We start from the raw sequence: 21,005 nt of genomic DNA, 5'->3' as shown, positions 1-21,005 counted from the left end.
GGCCACGCCCCCGGCCCGGCTCCACGCTGGCGCGGCCCGGGCCCCCCTCCCGCCCCCGGCGAGGAACGGAGACTCGGGCGCGGTTTGAGGCGTGGGATCGTTATTAGCGGCGGCAGCAGCGCCCAGGGCTCCGCGCCCCCGGGCGGCCCCGGCCCGCGTGGAGGCAGAGAGGAGTCGGGCCCCGGCCGCGGGGCAGGCGGCACCCCGGCCCGCCGCAGCGCCCGCTCATCGCTTCTGGAGAAACTTCATTTTACTTCCTGCGGAGAAAAAACAGCGTTAGGCGCTCCAGCCGGCACCCGGCTGAGGAACTTCGCACGGTGCAAGTCCACGCGCGGCCACCGCGGCTGGCAGACACCCCCGCTGCCCCCGCAGCATGTGCTCAGCCAAGACCAAAGCCAAGCAACAGCTTCAGACAGCTCTAGGACTTGGCACCTCCCACGGATTTTATCTAAAGATGCAAAAGCTTAAAACTAAGAGAAAAATCTCACAAAGTGTTCGGTGTCCCCTGAAGGAGCAAATGTAAACAAAAGGAACCCAAGTGTACAAGGCAAAGACTGGGCCCTGATCTCTCTTGCATGCAACTATTTGGTCAATAGTTAAATTTATTTAAAAAACAAAACAAAAAAAATCAACACAAAGCAAGGGCATCCCTTTACCAAGACTGCGAAGGATTTTGTTCATTCCAGTTCGTTCTGTCTCTGGAATACTCTCCAAATACTCCAAGGCACGGACCTCAAAAAGGCCTAAAGAGGAAAAAAAAAAATAAATCCCTCACCTACATGAGCTATTCCATCTTTTAGCATGTGGCATCTTAATAAGGAGGTTACGAAAAGGAAATCATGCATGTAATGTAAGCTGCAGGATCAAGCCCAGAAAGGTGAGAGATGCAAAAATTCTTTACTTCGCAAGATGAATTCTGTTGAGTAATTAGCAGAGCAGGGAGCTATTACATATGCCAAAATGCCAACAGGACAACTCGCCAGGACAAAAGGCTTCTCAAGAGTCAAAGTCACGTGACATTACACTTTGAAAGTGAGTTTGTAAAAGAAAAAAGTAAGATCAAACCTCACCTTTGACCACATTCTTACTTAGCTCTTGATCCTGTACGAACCCTGCAAACATCTGTGTTTCCATGAAGAAGTGCAAGAAGTGCCGCACATTGCGTGACCCATGAGATTTACGGAACGATTCCCGCTGAAACACCCGCTCCCCTTTTTCTGTGACATTCATGTGCAGGGAGTAGTGTCCAACGATCTCCACAAAGAACTGCACAAAGGCTTCAGAGACCAGGGAGTTCAGAGGCGTGTCACCTGTGAAGAGGACAGATTATGTATAAAGCAGTTCAACTTTGAAAATTATCTGTCAGATTACCCTCTAAAGTACAGAAATTTGCTACTTTCTCTGTTTAAGAAAAGCGTTCTCTCTGCCACTTCAGAAAAAATAAAGAAAACAAAGCATGGGGACTGATGCACTTGGCCCAAGGAAAACTAGAGCTCTACACATACTGATTGGTGAAAAGAGGAACAACTGTTAGGACACCAAACTTCTAACACATTCAGAAGAAAGATATTCTCAGTAAGATCACAGGAAAATAGCTTTCTGAAATGTCGCTTCCTCATTTTTATTTCCATTTGCTCATTTTTATATCAGCTACAGGGAAGGTGTAATGATTTGCTACTGTGAAAGCACTTTTCCATAGAAATACCTTGAGTGTCACTCTGCTCATGTGACAAGATTTCACTTCGTTCTTCCAAGATTTGTACAAGCGCAGCCTGGAGTTTATGAGGCAGGATCTCATCTTCATCTGATACCTAAAGAGACAAATGGCCATGAAAGCATTTTTGTGTTATAGCTATCATCAATAGAACCTTCTAATTGTGAACAGATGAGAAATACTCATAACATGCCTAAAACTATTAGAGAGAAGTTACTCTGTGATATGGTATATCTGTGTGGAGACAATACATCTGTCTTGTCACCACAGAAATGAAAAACATTTGCTCAGCACCCTCCGACTATGTACTATTAGAGTCACACACAGAAATGGCCAACACAGAACAAGGTGCGCTATATCCACTACACAGACTCAGGCTTATTATACCAGTGACAAAACATACAAGAACGACAAAAGTCTGTTGAGAAAATATGACGACTTAAAATTATGGTTAAAAAAACCTGATCCTTTAATACCTTTCTCCAGTTGCAGGCTGCAATGCAAAATAGAATAGTAAGACAAGGAAAAGGAGATGCAAAGAGCCTCCTGAACTAGTAATGCTCCAGCACATTTATAGCTACTTGTCTGGTGATGCAGAAGCACATTAGGTAAAGTTCAGCAGAGAACCACAAGTGAACTGTGGCAGTCTGTCTCCTAGACTATCACTCCTGGAAAGAAAGACCAAACCCAACAAACACACCCCAGCTAGGTGAGAGAGGAGAAAGCCCTGTAGGGAGCAAGTACACAGAAAGCAGCAAAGAATCCTAGTGCTCCACTTCACATCATGAACCAACTGAACACCTGTTTTTAAATCCAGCTCAGATAAGCAGCATCTTTGGCTTTGCAGAGGTCTCTACCTCATGCAACCTCAATCTTGCAACAAAGATCTTGTCTCTTCCCTTCTCTATTGATCAAATAGAAATGCAAGATACTTCTTCAACCCCTGGAGTCTACATATGAATACCAGCTTTTGCTGATTTCTTGCTTTCATTTCCTTTTGTTGATGCCTTTTCCTGGCACATAACCATGAGTGACTGGTACTGTTATTTCACTCACCTCTTGCAAGAACTTGCCAGCACAAAGATCAACAATCAGAACCTGGGGAAAGATGTACAAAACACACAGACTCTTACAACTAGGTATGTTGCTGTACAGAAAAAAGCACTTTTTTTTTTTAGTGTCCCCAGTGGCAGGGGATGTCACACACGAAACACAAGTTTTGCATAACTGCAGCCTGTCTGTGAGAACAGTGAATATGATTTATCTTTGATAACAATGGAACACCCTGACATGTATCTATCTGACAAGTTCACCATCTGTCTTAGAAAAGTTTAAGAGTTATATTAAGACAGAATCCACAGAGATTATTCCAGAGAGGTCAGCCTCATACCACTGACATTGTCCCTCCACCGTGCTTCACCCAAATTCTCACCTCTTCTATGGGCAGGTCCTGGAGCTGTGGTAACGAGCAGGAGAGAATGCCAATTAAGAATGGGGTTGGAGAGCACGCAATATCAATCATAGAAGCTGGCAGGACTGGTATGTAGGTGTGTTGCCAAGTGAAGGGATAAAGCGTTGCAACTGCGGCATGGCCACATTTAGACAGAGTGCTAGAAAGGTAAGAGAAGCACAGAGTGGATTGTCAATGTCTCGTTCAGTTCAGCTACAGACACAGGTTAGAAATGCTCAGGGAAAATGTAATTCACGTACACTGTTTATGCATCAGCAGAAGCCCCATGCATCCACTTTTAAAGTCAGTATGAGGAGCTAGGAGCAGCATCAACCCAGACTAAAGAGGTAAAGGAAACATTCCCTTATCTCCTCTTGGGTCAATAGCATACTCCAAATTCTAAGCATGCACACGTCCTGTGGAAAGTCTGCAAAAAGCTTTTAAATGTAACTCTTCACAAAAAGTTAGACAAGCTTGCACATGACGCAGGCCCAAACGCAGAAGAAAAAATAGTATCCCTCAGAAAGAACTAGTCACTCAAGACTCATTTTTTACCTTAAGTTGTCAGCAACAAAGATCACCCTCCTTTCCAGCAGGAGAGAGGCAAAGACCCGAATCGTGTGAGAGACACTCAGACACTTAAACAGGCACTCAAAGTCAACGTGTTCGAGTCGAGAATCCAGCGGACGGCAGAGTTCCATCACCTGAGAGGCAAGCAGAGATGACGAGCGCTGGAGGAGAAAGCCACAGCGTGGCCAGGCCGGGAGCGGGGCTGCCAGGCAGAACCGGTGGCTCCTCAGAGGGGAACCCCGCAGCCCGGGCAGTCGGCGCAGGGCATCGCACAGGACTCCCAAGCAGCAATTCCTTAAAAAGCAGCGAATCGCTTCTACGGTAGATGATTCAACAGGAAGCTGGTTTCTGCGACAGCCTCCCTTCGCATTTCAGGACGATGTCTTCAGACTAAGTATTTACAGGCAGCATCACTCTGCAGTGCAGTTCGCAAAGTGCCACCGTGCCCCAGGGACACCATGGACACAGGAAAGCCAGTCCTCATTTCCCTCACCTCATTCCCTGCGCCTGGCAGGAAACTCCTCACAGCGATCGTGCGTCCAGGGGCAGGGAAAGGCGCCTCCATGACGCTGCGCATAAATGGGTGCACCAGGGCTGGGGACATCTCTCGCCTCTTCTCCACTTCATCTAAAATCTGCAAGAAGATACATCGGACATTGGTTCAACGCTTGCTGGTGAGCCAGAGGATATACAAGCCTCTGTTAGAGTATCCCGTGCCACAGCTACACGTGAAGGCTCCAACACAGACTCACAGCCCGCTCCCCCCTCGCCTGGGATCCCTGTGAAAGCTCCTCTCAAATGTCTGAACAACCAAATGGGAACCGGCCCGCTTCCCCCTCGCTTGGGATCCCTGTGAAAGCTCCTCTCAAATGTCTGAACAATCAAATGGGAACTGATACCTGTGAGTACAACTCTTCATTCTCAAATCCAGTCTCCTGCTACTGCAAGGAAATGTCTTGTATGTGGTAATCAAATTCTCACAACTAGCTAGAGGAGTAAGAAGAGCAACACCTCATCCTCCTCCCCAAGAAACCTTTCTGAAACACTGTTCTAGAAATCTGTGCTCCAACGATTAGAAATCAGCTTTCATCATAAGCTTGCCCCATGTTCTTCTGCAATAGCCACCCTTTACCTGCAGTAGCTTTCCCCTGTCTTTACCTCTTTATCTGCTCTCCTCACAGTGCTAGGAGAAACAAGCTGAGATCTCCTCTCCACCCCCCCAACCTGATTTGCCATTTTCCAGTCACAGAAGAAGAGGATGAAGGGGCACCATCAGTAATATGAGGTATTAGAGGCCACTTCCTGACAATAATTGCTGAAGGAATAGTTGTCTGTGTATCAGCTGACAAGATTCAGCAATAGTATAATTTCATTTGCCCTGTCAAAGCAAAGGCAGCAAGGAAGCACCACCCTCCTGGGATGAGTTACAATCACTAAGCAATTCTAGACTGGAGAGAAACATCCAGTTACTTTCTGGAGCTTGCAGGTGGTTAGAGATTCAAGGGCAATGAGAAGTAACAGGCTCTCCCCACGTCACCTTGGAGAAGAGGTTGAAGCAGCCCAGGCGGCTAACGATGCAGTACACCTCAGGAAGGCGCTTCCCTTTCCCTTCTGGCTGAAAGGCAACAGGAACAGTTATGCCAAGAGCAGGGATGCAATAAAGAACCTAGCGCCTGCACTGCAGCTGATTCGCAGAGTTCCTTCTGCTGTAGTTCCCTCTACACTTCGGACTTAAAAGATTCCCGAGGAACGACCAGTTCCAGGAGCGGTCTTTCACGCCCACAGCCCATTTCACTGCATTGCTGGGCATCACCATGCTCCTTCCCTTGTGCATTCAAAGGGCCGGTAACCTCAGCAGCAGCACAGGCGCTACGTGACCCACTGCTGAGTCACGTCCTGCACGTGACTGCGCATTTATCAACGCATTCTTTTCGCTCCTCCCAATACGCAGCGGCTTACCAGGAGCTTCTTGCAGTACCCAAACCAGCGGCCGCCATCCTCACCCGTCAACACAAAAGAAAACGTTTCACTGGGGAACCAAAGAGCAGTCAGGGTTAAATTCACCATGCAGTTCAGAGAAGAGACTGACAAAGCAAGCACACAAACTACAAGCCACCCCCTTTCTAGTCATGCTGAAGACCCTCTGCTGTGATTAGCAAGCTACTTCAGGCTCTATTCAGTGTAAGAACCTGCAGCCCATGGACTCTCATTGAGCTACTACACCTCTCTTCCTTCCCAGCTGTTTCTCCATTCCGCCAAGGAGCAACAGAAGCACTTGCCAGCCCCAGGAGCCGGCCTTGAGCAGACGTTACAAACTTCCTTCTTATAGGAAAGACGGCAGTAGGGCAGAAGCAGCACTTCTGAGTCCACCTCCATATCTCATCTTCCCCTGTCACAGGGGTTAGGGATTCAGCCTTCCCCATTTTCCCTTGCTCTGGCTGCAGCTCCTCTGGTCCAGGGAACTGGCACATACCTAAGCTTTCAGCATTGCCTGTCTCAGGCACCAGTATTCAAAACCAAGTCTTCACCTTTTAAGGTTTGATGCAGGAAACCAGTCTTTGGGATCTGGAAAGCAGAATTTGGGAATGACCTTTAGCCTCTCTTCAGTATCCTTTGACTGTCTGAAAGGATGTTCAGCCTGGAGGGGTAACACATGCATTTGAAGTCACTGAAGCGTGATGCACAGCTGCAGCATTTAAAACAATGGGAGACGGTATCTTCCTGACACTTCCAAACGCTGAACCATCAGATAACTAATGCTCAAATTTAGGAGAACATATTCTGACTGTAACAGATTCCCAGTTCCCTCTTGCATCTTTCCTGCTGATGGGACCTTTGTAAAATTACCCAGCTGGTCTTGGTAAGAACTGAACAAGGATTTACAAGCATGGCCAAGTTTGTTGGGGAATGAAGCTAGAACTGACCCCCTAAATGACGGTTGTGTCAGCTTGCCTCAGTTCTATTCCTAGGAGATTTGAAGACACTAAGAGGAATAGGAATGTCTTCAGCCTGTGATGTGCAGATCACTCATAATTTGATTGCGAAAATATGAATCACATGTTCCAGTTACCATGTGTGGGCTCAAGTCAAATCCCTCAAAGATTACAGGACAACTTTCCATGCTAAAAACTGCCCAGAAGGGGCAAAAGGAAGGTTTTCAAATAAGAGAGATCACATTTAAGTAGGAAATGCCCCTGAGAAGAGGAAAGTTTATTGCATAAAGATGATTTTACACACTGTACTCTCAGTCAGCGCACCTAGGCTACTCCAGTGTCCCAAGCTGTGATAGCAGGAAGGAACAGTTAGGAAAACTACAGCATTTTCACAGAGTAACAGTTGTACAAAAGCTTTGATGTCCTCGGGCACGTAGCCCAAAGAAGAGGGTGACAAGCAGATTACTTGGAAGCAAGGCTATTTTTAGAAGGGAGACAAATCTGCAATCAGAACACCTCCATAATTGTTGGGCAATGTTTCCTGCAAAAACCCAACATGATAGACTGCCCCGTATAAAGTCACTCACCGAAACACTTTAATTTGAGCACAGGATAAAAAAACACCGAGAAAATAATTTGTTTCGTTCATGCATTTACAAAAGCCAGTAAAGAGCCACATGGTACAGTTGGGTCTGATTGCCTGCCAGGGCAGCAGGAAGAGAACAATGCGCTGCCCTTCCCAAAGGCAAAGAACAGACTGAGAGGTTGCACCTATTATTGGTGCAAACTATATTATTGGTTGGACTAGATGATCTCCAGAGGTCCCTTCCAACCCTTAACCATTCTGTGATATTCCAAGCCTGTATCCTAACCAGTGGGCCAGCTTTACTAGAACAGAGTTTAGAAGGGATACACAATGCGTGAGGAAATAAACAGCTGCTGAGTGTGTTCTGTGGGCAGGTTTCCATGCAGCTCCTACCTTGCTGGGAAACTGCTGTATGATCTGGGGTGCGTATGTCATCTCAGATGCCTTCTTATGCAGTGACACCACCACAAACAGCTCAAACAGCCGCTGCTCCTGAAGCTCTATCAGATCCCGCTCCAACGTCTGGTAGTGTGGGTTCCTCTTGGCAGCTGACTGCGCCTGCACCAGGCACCTGTGCCGACCTGAAGAAAGGTAAAAATCCAAAACCAGCCCGTGGCTGTCACTGCCACATACCTACAGGTCAGAGACGAGGACTCATCACCACCTTTAGAAAGGGGAAAAAAGATGGGTGCATTTGCCTAACATCACTGCTGCGCTCTACGGGACCTGGACTCCTGCGTCAGCTCCTCAAGCACAGAGCTCTTCCAGACAGGGGAGCACTGGCCTTGCTCTGCAGATCCTTCTTGACCGACAGCTAGTGTTCTCCTGCTGTCCTGACACTCTTCCCACACATCTCAGAGCGACACGCTGTGGTAACGATGGGGAAGCCCAGCTGTGAGAAGCCCAGCTCCACCAGTTCAGTAATGGCCAGGCCTCCGGCAGCTATGCTGTAAAGCAGCATGGGCGTTCAAGAGAGGCAGAGCCGGTTTCCTGGCTAAGAGACCTCCAGGCTGGGATGTCCTGACAGGCCGTACAGACTCACAAGCACAGGCACAGCACTCTGATGTAAGAAATTCCTGCGGCCCAGGCACCATTACACATTCTGGACACTTTGGAAACAACTCTTAAATCACGCAGTGACTCAACCACTATATTTCTGCGGAGACTCTTCACTCTCCATTATTATCCTTAACATAAAAAGGTGGAACTTCACTATTTGCTCCAAGTTAAGGCCTTCTGTGTGCTTCCTTCCAAGTAAATGAAACGTCTGAAATAGTTCCCTTGGTCCTTTTCGCTAGATGCTTGCTTAGAGAGATGACAGAGTCACTCATCAGGGCTGCTGGCCAACCATTACCATTTCGCACTCAAACCTTATCAGCACAGAAACTGGGACCTCTTTGGTCCCCCCACACCAGCCAAAACCAAGTAGGCATTTCAAGTCCGTAGCTTGGGCCTACAATCAAACTCAGGACTGGGGAACCAGACAAACGACCAAGGGATTTCTCCTCAGAGGAAAGGGCATGTCACAACACTATGCACATAACACAGAACCAAGGGAAGGAAGTAGGGGGAAAAGTGTTAGCAGCAACGGTGATCCAGGGACAATCTCCTGCAAGACATCTCTTAGTTAAGTGTGACTCCACCAACCCAAAAATGAATCTACTTCTAGTGACTGGCAGATTAATGGCATTAAACATCAAGGGCTCAGGAGAAGTGGCAGAAATAGAGGTTGATTTGTCACAGAAACAGCTCCCGGCCTTGGCCATGCTGCCTCTTAGATGTTCCCTTCATCTTGGCAGAAGCCACAACTAGTCAGTGTGCTTATCCCATTAGAGCCTTAGCCAAATACGTGGTGCTGCGGGGACAGGACCAGCCCCTGTGATTCACTCACTTTTTGGCTGATTTTCCGTATCGCTTTCATTCCCACTGGTTTCACCTGAAACACACAATAGTTTTCACTTATTAGCCAGGGAGAAGGAAGATGGGCAACACCCAAAGTTGGGAAAGAGAGAGAACTTTAGACTCATCAGACCAACATCACTCAGGGCTGCCCACCTATCCTGCTCAAAGCACCAGCAAAGAACAGGTGGTACTGGCAAACGTGCCACAACAGGAAATTTCAAAAAGCAGAGTTGATATCAAGTCCCTGTTCCCAGCAAACCACCTGTAGGTCAGATGAACACAAGCACAGAAACCAGGTGGTTATTTGATGCTGCTATAAAACTTAACAGAGTTGCTGAACAGAATATACTATAAATAAAGACCATACCACAGCTACAAAATCAGAAGACCACAAGAATATCACTTCAGGGGCACAAAAGCAATGAGTGGAGTGGTCAGAGGTAGTTCTTGTGCCAAGTGGTTTTGTGGGGAATTTTCAGGCTTATTCTGCTTTTTTTTTTTGAAAAAGCACTTTTAACCAGTAGCCCAGCTCTTCAGGCTCAGATCATAGTGGAATCTTCCATTTGTGACAGTGTTAACTGGGTTAATCAAGTGTTCCCAATCCTAGTAGTGCTGAAAATACAAAAATTCCAGCTGCAAGACACGGGTTTTAGCACTGTCAAGTCAGCCCAGCATAAGCTGCAGGAGGTGGTGGTGCCTGGCCTGCTAGCAGCACCCCAGGATGGACAGGAACTGTGCCCTCAAGAGGTTTATAGCAAAGAGAATGGTGCTGGAGACCTCTATACCTTTCACTGGAGGCGCTTCTCTCCCAGGACTGAGCAACTTCACCCTCTTCTTTCCACGCTTAGAATCAAAAATCTCCTGTATTTTTAGTACCAGCTGAAATCCAAAGCAGAAGCAGAGGTTAATGTGGGGGTCCAGAAAAGGGTCCAGGTGCCAGCAGGACTGCAGCCCAACAGCTATCATCTGGCACCACAACACTTGGGCAGGCTGCCCAAGCCCTGCCAGGGACCCTGGCTCAGAGCCTGCTTGATAGAGTACTTCTAGCACAGCTCACTGCACAATGAATGAGCGCAGAATTTCTGCTATGAGAGAGGTTACTGTTATCACAACTCAGAGCTGACACCAAACTGTACAAGCATCCTAGAGGTTATCATACTTTGTTTACCAAACAGATAGCAGAAGTAGCAAACTGTCTGGCATCAGATCTCCATTTTCTATTAGAGAGGCCAAGTGCAAAGGCACTTGCAAGAATATCTTATAAACCCTCCACCACAAAGAACTCTGAACTCTGCATGCTCTCAAGCATCCCCATTCTTTCCAAGCCCAGAGAAAGCAAAGCACTCTCAATGTGGGTTGGGGTTTGCTGTTTGTTTTGGTTTTTAAGTTTGCTGCTGTAGTTGGATGTCAGACAGCTACAGGAAGCTCTCCAAAGCACCGTGTTGGGCACAGAACAAGGCTGCTCTAAGCACAGTCCTTGTCCCAGGGCAGCTTCCTGAAAAGAAAGGATTATGTACTTTCATTTTGCGTAGGTAAAGAAAGACAGTGTGACAGAATAATGGGTCTATGCTGCAGGGACACCACAGACCTGGTCCACTGGAAGAAAAAATTTGGAAAAATACATAGCCCAATGCAGATTAAACTACAGACGTGAAAGAAGGGTCAGCTTTTAGACACTCCAAGTCGACGCTGTCAACGTTCCTTCCACTGGTCACAATGGCCTTAAAACCAAAGACCTAATGCTTTCTGTTCGTCCCATCCCAGGCCTCCCTAGGCTCCCCCGCTCAGCTGCCAGGTACACAACGCCGCAGGTGGCTCCTGGATTCTGCACGCCAAAGCCGGCTGACACTTCATTGCAAAGGTTTTACCCTAAATGCAACGAGCGGGTCAAGTTCATTCTTGTCTCAAGAATTCATTAAATGCTCCCACTGAATGCAGGAGGGTGGGGCCCAGCCATTTGTCACCACAAATACTGCATAAAAAGGAAGATATTCAGCAAGAGAACTGGTTTTTCAGCTCAAGCCTTTATCCCCAGCTCAGCAAACCAGGCTTAGGCTCTTCTCCTTTTCAGATCTATTTCTCCCCATTTTCTGCGTTAGCCAGCCCTCCTAGCATGATGAGGCTGCAAGGAAGAAAACAGCCCACACCAGAAAGCAGTGCTTCTGCAAAATCTGCCCTCTTTCCCCTCTACCATCCAGCCTTACCTAGAGGATTTCCATTTCTGTTCTGATTTTTGTGCAGTTGAGTCACCAGTGAAAGATATTGGGTGTGTTTAAGGCAGCTGTGCTTTTCTTAATCAAAAAGTAATTTTTTTCTTTTTAGACTCCAATCCTTTTCTCAATCTCTCGAGCAATCTTGGCTCAATTCCTGGTGAGCAAAAAAGAGTACAGTGTGCTTCCTGCACGTAAATTGTTACCAGATTTTTGGAACAGGTTTGCTTTTGGAGAATATTTTATTTTTCCCCTCCAAATGAAAGATAATCTCCATCACAGCATTTTTACAATCTTGCCATCTCGTTCCTGATTTTTCAGGCCTACAGTCTGTTGAAAAATACATACAGAAGTTGCTTGCTACTCTAAAGTACTTAATGTTTGAAGCGTGTTTTGCAGCTGTCCAACTCTCCCTCACAGTCTCGTGCAATTTGAGCAAATACACCCAATTTTCACAAGAAAGAAAGATCTGCAGAAGTTAAATGATTTTACCGTGGCAAAAGTAAGTTGTTGCCACTACCACAACTGGAATTTTAAATCCTATGCACAAGGTGCCGCTACGGTGGTAGCTGCAGCTGTCCTAGAGCACATGCTGCACTTTATCACTGAGGGACGCGATCTGGTAACCAGTACTAGTATCTAGAAAGATTCCCAATGCATCAAATGAGAATTACAACAGAGTCCTCTGTCGTGGAGGTGGATCAAAAGCCTCTCTCACTACTCCGGCCTCAGAAGCATATGTGCCTTTGCACACAGGCAGGAGGCAGCAGCCAGAGGCAGACGAGGGGAGAACTGTATGAAGGCTTTATGAAACGCACTTATCCCTAAAAGCTGCTCTTCACCTTTAGACAATGAAATGGCTGCAAGAGTACGTTCCTGATGGCAAGACAAGAACTCCAGTCAACATGCCAAGTAACCAAGGGCCCAGCCAGCTCCCCACAGCAGCCCCACGCTGTCGGCCATCTAACAACCCAGTGCCTGCAGCAAGAACATAAGGGTCAGTCTGAGAAGTCATCAGAAGCGAGGGACACGTACACACTATTGTACAGAGCTGGCCTTTTAGCTCACTGAGAGCTTCCTTGCATTCCTGCACCGCACTCAGCACAAAATCAGTGTCATTACACTTCATGGAAGCACTGGGAACAAGGCTTAAATGACAAAGCATGAGGAGGAGCTAGTATGCACACACAGCACTGATCTCCAGGTCCGCACCTACCACTCCGTTTGCAGGTTCTTGGCCAACAAAACCACTGCCACCCCTGCTAGAACTGGCACTCCGTTTTTTGATCCCCTAACACCTGCCCTGCTACTTGGAGGGGAAATGGTTCAAGCAGGGTCACTTGTCCACACATACAGCAGTGCTAACCAGCATTCACCTGCCCGACACACAGCTCCATGACCGCGTACAAAGCGCTTAGAAGGTGCTAGACAAAGCAGCAAGAGTTTGAAATGTCATGCAAGAAGTTAACATTTCATGCTTAAATCTCACCCAGGGCAATTTCTTTTTCCTGCTAGCAGCCTCTACTGCTCGGAACAGCTTCCACTCAGTCAGGGTGACAGGCAGGGTTGTGTCCTTCACCATCTTCCCTTGGAAACTTGTCTGGGAGGGCTTTAGCTCAAGAGTCTTGCGACTGAGGAAGGGAGGTTTTGGGGGAGGCTAGAAAGCAGAATCAGAAGAGATGGTTAAGCATGGGGTTAGCTTTGGTCCAAGCTCAGAGTCAAAGGAGTCACATTACAAATTATAAACTTCCTGCAGCCTCCTGCCCCGCCAAGCTCTCCATCCCACCCCCACACACTCAAGCACCTCATCAACACTCTCTTGTTCCTATTCTTTTGCTCCTTAGCAGCTTAATCAACTGCCACTACCATGGCTGTTCGTTATCATTTACATTAATAATAAACAATAAAAATAAGGAAAACCAATGATGTACCAGTGGAGAATGTGGGGCCGGGTGGGAGCACAAAATAGGGCCCTTGTGAAGATGACTCTCTGTAAACACGTGACAATTTAATCCCCTCACTCTACCTTGGGAGCCATACTGGTGCTCCAGGGAGGGGGCAGCTTCCAGACAGATGGGACCTTCCACAGGGGTAAGGGCAGCCCTCTGATATCTTCATAGGGGTTCTCTTTTGCAGGACCTGGAAAAAGCACTGGATGGAGGATTTATGAAAGGAGATAAAGTCCTGCATTCTTGCAAGGGATGTAAGCAGGGAGAGTGTGCAGTGGTCTGCCAAGCTTTAACAGGGTCTGAGAGAGATCTGTTTTAAGACGGATTAGGTTCCCACCACTCAAAGGACCTTCTAACCCACTACGATCAACTTGGCAAACCGTACATGGACTCAGCAAAACAAAACGTTTCTACCACTGCAGAGAAAGCAGCTGTATTGCAAAGCAGCTGATTTTGCCAGTGTTCACACTGACCTCTGTGCAGCACTTGAGCAAAGCATTTGAAGAGCTAATAAAGAAGTCAGTTTAGCACAGGTCAATTCTAGTGACCTTCCACGACATGTGAAATCAGGCTGTTCACAGGCAGATAGTTATTAACATCAACAAAGAACACCAGATGGGGAAGATCTTAAAAGTCACAGAGCCAGAAAGGGCCTCAGTGCATTCTCATCTTCCTTCCTCCCTCCCCAGCAAATTTGCTACCCTTAAATAAAGTGAGTGCATCCCCCAGAAGCACGGGCACATACAGATAATGTCCTCGTAGATGTTGTCTTCTGACTGTGTGTAGACGAGCCGGGATCCTGTAGTGCCATTTGTCTCTTGTTGAAGTCTGTGGGAGTTGGTGGTTGCCATCTGGTTGCGGAAGCCCTGGATGTCCTCAAACTCAAAAGATTTCCTAGAGGAAAACCAGTGTAACTTCTTCTAAAGGCACCTGCATGTACCAGTGAGTTGATGTCTCCAGTCCACACAGAGTATGGTCCTCCTTGGGGCCATCAAGCTCCACTCTGGACTCTGATTTCCAAGTGTTGCGGTTTAACCCAGACGGCAGCTCAACCCCACGCAGCCGCTTGCTCACTCCCACCCAGTGGGATGGGGAAGAGAATCAGAAAGGTAAAAGTGAGAAAATGCGTGGGTCAAGATAAAGACAGTTTAATAGGTAAAGCAAAAGCTGTGCACGCAAGCAAAGCAAAACAAGGGATTCATTCACTGTTTCTCCTCTGCAGGCAGGTGTTCAGCCATCTCCAGGAAAGCAGGGCTCCATCACACGTAACAGTGACTTGGGAAGACAAACGCCATCACTCCAAATGTCCCCCCCTCGCCTCCTTCTTCCCCTAATTTTTATTGCTAAGCACGATATCACATGGTCTGAGATATCCCTTCAGTCAGTTGGGGTCAGCCGTCCCAGCCTTGTCCCCTCCCAGCTTCTTGCCCACCCCCAGACTACTCGCTGGTGGGGTGGCGTGAGAAGCAGAAAAGGCCTTGAGGCTGTGGAAGCACTGCTCAGCAGTAACGGAAACACTGGTGTGTTATCAATCCTATTTTCATCACAAATCCAAAACACAGCACCACACAAGCTGCTATGAAGAAAATTAACTCTATCCCAGCCAAAACCAGCACACCAAGCGAGTCCTACTCACTTACTCTGGGAGATTTTTAAATTAAAAATGAAGTTGGAGGCTCCATGGCCAAGCAAACTCCAAGCAGGTATGGTGAGTCCCATCCTGTCACAGAGGCGAGAACCTAAAACACGTTTTGCAGACTAAGCATGTGCAGCAGTACTCAGGATTAGGGCACTGCTTTCTACTGGACCTCTTCTACTGCCCAGGCTAAGGGCATTATCATATTTGCGAGTTTGCGTTTTCATATACTCGGCCTCCACTTCAAAATTATGGCACAGAGGTCACAAAGGAGCTGGCAGGGATTTAGCCCACCATAAAATTTGGTTTGTTGCTGCATGCTTTGCCGCGGTGAAGGAAGGTTTCAGGAGTCCCAGCCACATCTCCACCTATAACATCCACACTGCTCTCTAGCACAGCTGCCCTGGGCAACTCAGCTGTGAGCAGGACCAGCACCAAGTTAGCTCAAAAGGTTTTTATGCTGTAACAGGGACATACGTACGGGAAGAGGGAAGAATAGCCAAACCTGCAACAGGGGTACCCACAGCTGACAGCCTCCAGCTTTAAGCAACAGGAGAATCTTTCACTCACGGGAAAGCCGGAACGTCAAGCAGCCGTACTGCCCCAAGAAAAGCTATTCTGTAATTCACAAATTGCAGCTGAGGGCAAGCCCAGGGCAAGAAGCGGGCAGCACACTGTCACTCAACTCTGTTTTAAGGTGTGGGACTGACATCTGTTTGTAGCTTTTAGCCTTCTTTGCAAGATTATCAGCAGCAAAAGCAGTGCGTACGCGACGCTGGGAAGGGGATATTTTCATCCAGAAATATCCTCTCCCCACCAACACAGGCATCGTCAGTGCTAGCACCTCCACAAGGATATCATGGCAAGCAAGCTGTTTAAACCCATCTAGAAACTGATTTAAGGAAACATGTTTCAGACATGAGAGATGAATCGATGTACCTCTGAGTTCTCCCTCTGATCCTCCTGCTGGCTATTCTCTTCTTAGGATCGTTGGAGGATGACACCAAGTCTCCTCCATGCTGCTTTTTCAGGGGAGCTTCCCCAGTAGCACGGGCATCACTACTATCACCCTTTTCTGCAAGATAGCGGAAAGTCCTACGGGGCTTGGGTGGTGGGACAGCAGCTGGCTCCTCCTCTTGCCTCTTGGCCTCAGAGTAAATGTTTTTTAAGCTCTTCTCTGCCCTGCAGAGAGAGTCCACTCCTTTGATTTTCAGTTCTCTTTCTGTGGAGCCACGGGTCCGCTGCTTCCTCTGAAGGTCCAAGGAAACTGGTGAGGCTTTGCCAGGCAGAACGGGATCTACTCTCCTCCACAGAGCTTGTGAGGTATAGAAGTTCCCTGTGGGCAGTGTCGCCCCTGGGTCCAGTTGGCCTGCTTGCCATTCTTGTTTCTCCTTGGCTTGGGAAGCTAGACTGCATGCACAGGGCTCAAGGTCACCACAGTCATCCGTCTGCACGCAGCTCTGTGCATCTTCCCTAAAGTCCAAACCCAGGCTCTTTGCATCTTTGGACCCAGTCTTTCTGCCCTTCTCTGTATGTTCTGGCTTCACTGTGGGTAGAGCATCACAGCTGGGATCATACTTTACTCCGAAGTCCTTCAGCTGCTGTTTTTCCTTGCTGGAGCACCTTTGCGTCCTTCGCTCCCACTGGGAGATCTTCTGTTTGATGTTGCGGCAGTGGCTCCGGGAGAGGGTCTGCACAGCGGAGCGGGAGAAGCTGCTGTCCGCTGACCCTACTGGGTGCATGGCAAGTGCCAACGTGCTTACAAACACCCCATCTCCAGCCTTGTCCAGGCCCACCCGTGTCCCGCACACATCAAGCTGGTATGAGACTCCAAAGCACCCAGTGGTGTCCAAGGGCCCCTGGGTGTCAGCTCTGCAAGGACTGCCCACTGGCACGACCTGTGGACACAAAAAAGAGAAGAGTCATCAGCTGCACTCCAGCCATACGCACCACCGGGAACTCCCAGCTGCTCTCTGGCAATTGCTGAAGAACATTCCTCCCCAAATCACATGTTCAAGACTGGCTTCCGAGCACGCTCCCCACAAAGCCTGTTTCTGTAGCACACATCTGTGAGGGCTAACAAAGGAAGCAGAGGTCTCACTGGCTTAAAAAACAAACAAAACACCACAACAGGAACAAACCACAGCCAGGGATTCCAAGGGTCCCAACTCAAGGAAATTATTTAACGGCACAGGAACACAGCAGCACGGCCTGTCTGCAACAGAGCTCTCAGCCAGCCCCTCTGCTCCTCGCCTGTACCGATGCACGCCAGGCAGGAGTGCCCAGTGTCTCCTGATGCTCTGCGCTGCTCAGAGCACCGCAGGCAGCACATAGCCAAATCACTGCAGCATGACATGTCTACCAGAGCTCTCAACGCAGCAGAGACACAGCAAGATACAAGATACCATGCCAGCTCTACAGAAGGGGAACCACAGCTACTTTTCCAGAGAGCCAGGAGCAGCAGGAGGGCTGCTGCTTCACACAGGAGGACGAGGAGAGTTGTGATGACTGGAGAAAAGCCCAACTGTACTCCTCCTCCCAGATGTGCTCTCCTGCTGCACAACACAAGAAAAAACCTGTCTGATGTTCTGCTCATCAACACCTGACCTAAATTTGCCATCAGCAAGCCTGGAGGGCAGTGGTGCCCAGCCTGTGGCTTGCAGGCAGGGGAAGTTTTAAAAGGCATACAACAGAGGCCACAAGGCAGAAAAAACTGGTGAGTTCTCATACTAAAGAGGAGAACAGCCCTGTGTTTAGATCAGCAGAGGAGAAGGAATTCTAAAGAAACACTATGACTTCTCCTACCCAAGCAGAGCCTGCACAAACAGGAGCTATGCTGTTTGAAACTACCCCAATGTATAATCCAGAGGATACAGTGAACAGTCCTCCAGACAGTCCTGCAGCAACAAAGGCAGGAGAAACCACCAGGGAGAGCCTGGGTGGCTGCACAGACCCAGCACCTACAGGTCCGGTGTGACCTCGGTACAGACATTTGTTACGCGGAGTCCCCAGCCCCTCGGCTCTAGCTGTAGCTCACAAGGCATCCCCAATATTCACAGATATGCCAGCATGGCTGGAAACTCATCTTAGACAGAAGACAGCAGCCCAAAGGCACACATGGCACCAAGCCTCAGCTCTCTGGGGTACTTTCACACTCTCTACCAAAGCAGCATTGCTTGCTGTGGCAAGAAGCTCTCTGCTGCCTGTCTCCAGAGAGAACCGCATGGGTTCTTGCAGTCTGGCATTACTTATCACTTTGTTCCAGACAGCTGCCGGTAACTCTCCCACTCAGCAGTGAATGGGCTAAACTTGGACAATCCGAGTAAGCAACTGAACTGGGGATATTTGCCCCATTATCAGCCCTCTGTCCCTCAGCAGCATCCCGCCCTGTCCTCAACGCTTTCGTAGCCGCACCGCTCCTGACCACCACCCAGCACGTCTCCAAAGAAGGGAAGTGAAGCTACTACTGTGCAGGTGGCCCTGCGGCTCCAGCTCTGGTGCCAGCTCCAGCGCAGCACTGCACCCCCTCCCCACTCCTGCCAGTAGCAAGGTACAGGCAGGGGACAAGCAAACAGAAGAGGGCTGATGATCCCGTCGTGGCAGGGCAGGGAGAGAGTGGGACAAGTTAGAGAATGACAGAGAACACACAAAACAACAAACCACACCTACCCTACTCTCCCCGACCTCCTTGCCCAGGGTACTGCAGTGCTACTGCACCCCACTGCAAGACCCCCTTCCCGCAGAGCCAGGCTGCTCCTCTGCAGCTCCAAGCAGCAAAGGGCCCCTGGCCCTCTCCTATAAATAGGCATTGTTTCGAAAACATCCTGAGCCAGCGCAGAGCCATCCTCCCTCAATCCCTGTCTGCAAAGCCCTGATTAGCAGACAGGAAAGCAACTTTCCCCTTTCCTATGCCACTGCAACCACTCCACAGAGCAACAGTGCTCAGGGCCGCTCCTAAGGACCTGCAGCACAAGCTAGCAAAGCTGCAAAGGCTCTGATGGGGAAAGCCAGGCTAGGAGCAGGGTGAAACAGCCTCCTCTCAGCCAGTACAGCTTCAGAACAGGCACCTTTACTCCCTGCCAGGTCTTCAAACATGGGACCACTGGATGCAGAACTCGCACAGGGACAGGTCCCCACAGGACCCTGCTGTGTGAAGCAATGGGCTTATTCACAGGGCTAAGCACTTCAAGGCCATCACATGCATTCGTAGAGCATGCACAGCTCCATGCTAACAGCAAGGCCACACATGGCACCAAAGGCTCCCTTGCTTCCCAACAGCACTGGCAGCTTTCTTTGAATACACTAGCTGTCAGCTCGCAGCTGAGCTGGACTCAGACCATCATCCATGAGGGCAAACCACTGCACAGGGCAGACTGAGTAGCCCTACTCAGCCTTCTAGTTGGGTCCTTCCTCAGGGTGTGCAGGGCTGCCTGTTCTCAAGCGGGTCAGCTCTGCTGGCTGCCAGCCTGCCCCATATCCTTCCTCCTATGACTCACGCTGGTAAGGGTGCAACAAAAAGTGCCTTTGCTGTAGTTTCCTCAGCCAGCCTGCCATATTTCTGCTTCCTGATATAGAGCCATGGCCCAGGTCAGCTGAATGCTCCTGACCTCTCCTACTGTCCACATCTGTGCTTCCATGATGAGGCACAACCAGCAACTGAGAAATAGGGTGGAGAGGCACAGTCCCAGCCAGCATACAGGTACTGGTGAGACTATGTCCTCAGTGCTGCCTCTGGTTCTGCTCGCTGATGAATGTCCAGAGTTCAAGCAGTTCACCCAGTGCTCAAGCAATTACCTGACTCATCCAGAGCTACACAGACCCACATGCAGAAAGAGGAACCACAGTGAGTTTACTTCCTCTCCTTCAGCATAAACCTACTAAGTAATATTACTTCTCCAGCCAGTGAAGCTCCACGCACTGACTGGAGAAGTAGTATTACTTAGAAGCTGAAGCAATAAGCTTCACTCACCTAAGAAGCTGCACAGTTTTGAGTGCCACAGAGAAGGTCTTTCCAAGGCATGTCCTTGATATTTGAACTATCAGATACAACTAGAAACACATGGCTCCTGGCTCATGTTAAACACAGACAGCAGAGTACAAGCTTAAAGGCATTCTCTCCTGCTCAATACTGCTCTGTCAGCTACAGCAGGTTGCCCAGGACCGCATTCAGACAGCTTTTGAGTATCTCCGAGGAGGGAGGCTCCACCACCTCCCCGGGCAACCTGTGCCAGTGCTCAGGCACCCTCAGAGTGAAAAAGCGTTTCCTGATGTTCAGAGGGAACCTCCCGTGTGCCGGTCTGTGTCCACCACCCCTGGTCCCGTCACCGGGCACCACTGCAGAAAGCCTGGCGGGATCCTCCCGGCACCCTCCCTCGGGCATCTGCACACACTGAGGGGACCCCCCCGCCGCAGCCTCCTCCGGCCCGAGGGGCTGCGGTGACACCCGAGGCAGCCGCTGGGCTTGCGCGGGCTCCTGCTTCCTCCGCGGGCTCAGCGCCCGCTCGTTCCACCCCCTACCCTCCGCCCACGGGGAAACGGTCCCGTCGCTGCTTCCCGCCGTCCCGGGGACCGCGCCACACGGACCACCCGGGGCAGAGAGCTCCGCCCGCGCCCCAGGGCCTCGGGAGCGCTGCGGTCGGCGGGGCGCCCCCGCAGACACGCCGCGCACCGCGGGGCCGCCGCCTGGCCGCAGCACGCCGCTCGCCTCCCCGCGCAGGGGCGGAGAACGACGCCACAGCGAGTCCTTACCCGGTGCCAGCAGCAGCAGCACGGTCCCAGGCTCCCGCCGGGGCCGGACACGCAGTGCTCTGCCCGGCGGGCCGCGACCGCGCCCAGCAGCGACGCCGCGGGAAGCGCCGAGCCGCTCGCCGGAACCCCGGTAACGGGGCGCAGGAACAGCCTCGAGTCCCGCCGCGCCCGCCCCCAGCACCGCCCGCTCCCCCAGCACCGCCCCGGCCCCGCCCCGCGCTCGCAGGACGCTCCCGGCGCGCAGCGAGCTACGCCCATGGCCGGCGCGGCCGCCACGCAGGGGCAGCCCCGCCCCGCCGCACGCGTA

General features: G+C 49.9%; 1 protein-coding gene across 2 annotated transcripts; it reads right to left on the bottom strand.

Moving 5' to 3' along the window:
* Positions 1 to 96: 96 nt before the first annotated feature.
* DENND2C (DENN domain containing 2C) lies at positions 97 to 20,814 on the bottom strand. Of its 2 annotated transcripts, XM_068419545.1 has the most exons (19): positions 20,699 to 20,814; positions 15,890 to 16,848; positions 14,060 to 14,208; positions 13,392 to 13,504; positions 12,855 to 13,022; positions 9,941 to 10,034; positions 9,145 to 9,189; positions 7,647 to 7,834; positions 6,263 to 6,372; positions 5,694 to 5,763; positions 5,272 to 5,349; positions 4,228 to 4,368; positions 3,720 to 3,868; positions 3,147 to 3,324; positions 2,771 to 2,812; positions 1,706 to 1,811; positions 1,071 to 1,310; positions 657 to 743; positions 97 to 257 (listed from the first exon to the last, which is right to left on the bottom strand). In XM_068419545.1, exons 2-19 carry the CDS (start codon positions 16,690 to 16,692, stop codon positions 226 to 228), a joined length of 2,793 nt encoding a protein of 930 aa, XP_068275646.1. In that variant the 5' UTR covers positions 16,693 to 16,848; positions 20,699 to 20,814; the 3' UTR covers positions 97 to 225. The 2 variants fall into 2 exon arrangements, with proteins under 2 accessions (XP_068275646.1, XP_068275645.1); XM_068419544.1 differs by lacking the exons at positions 97 to 257; positions 20,699 to 20,814 and having other exon boundaries at positions 676 to 743; positions 1,112 to 1,310; positions 15,890 to 16,773.
* Positions 20,815 to 21,005: the final 191 nt, after the last annotated feature.

Source organism: Nyctibius grandis, chromosome 27, assembly GCF_013368605.1.
Source record: "Nyctibius grandis isolate bNycGra1 chromosome 27, bNycGra1.pri, whole genome shotgun sequence".
Lineage (NCBI taxonomy): Eukaryota > Metazoa > Chordata > Aves > Nyctibiiformes > Nyctibiidae > Nyctibius > Nyctibius grandis.
This window is presented reverse-complemented; position numbering and strand designations above follow the sequence as displayed.

Excerpts from the sequence above, each read along its gene's own strand:
- DENND2C (XM_068419545.1), bottom strand. The coding sequence starts at position 16,692 with ATGCACCCAGTAGGGTCAGCGGACAGCAGCTTCTCCCGCTCCGCTGTG. Across the intron at positions 13,023-13,391 it reads GCACCAGTATGGCTCCCAAG|CCTCCCCCAAAACCTCCCTT; the intron begins GTAGAGTGAGGG and ends TCTGCTTTCTAG. Across the intron at positions 1,812-2,770 it reads CTGGCAAGTTCTTGCAAGAG|GTATCAGATGAAGATGAGAT; the intron begins GTGAGTGAAATA and ends TTGTCTCTTTAG.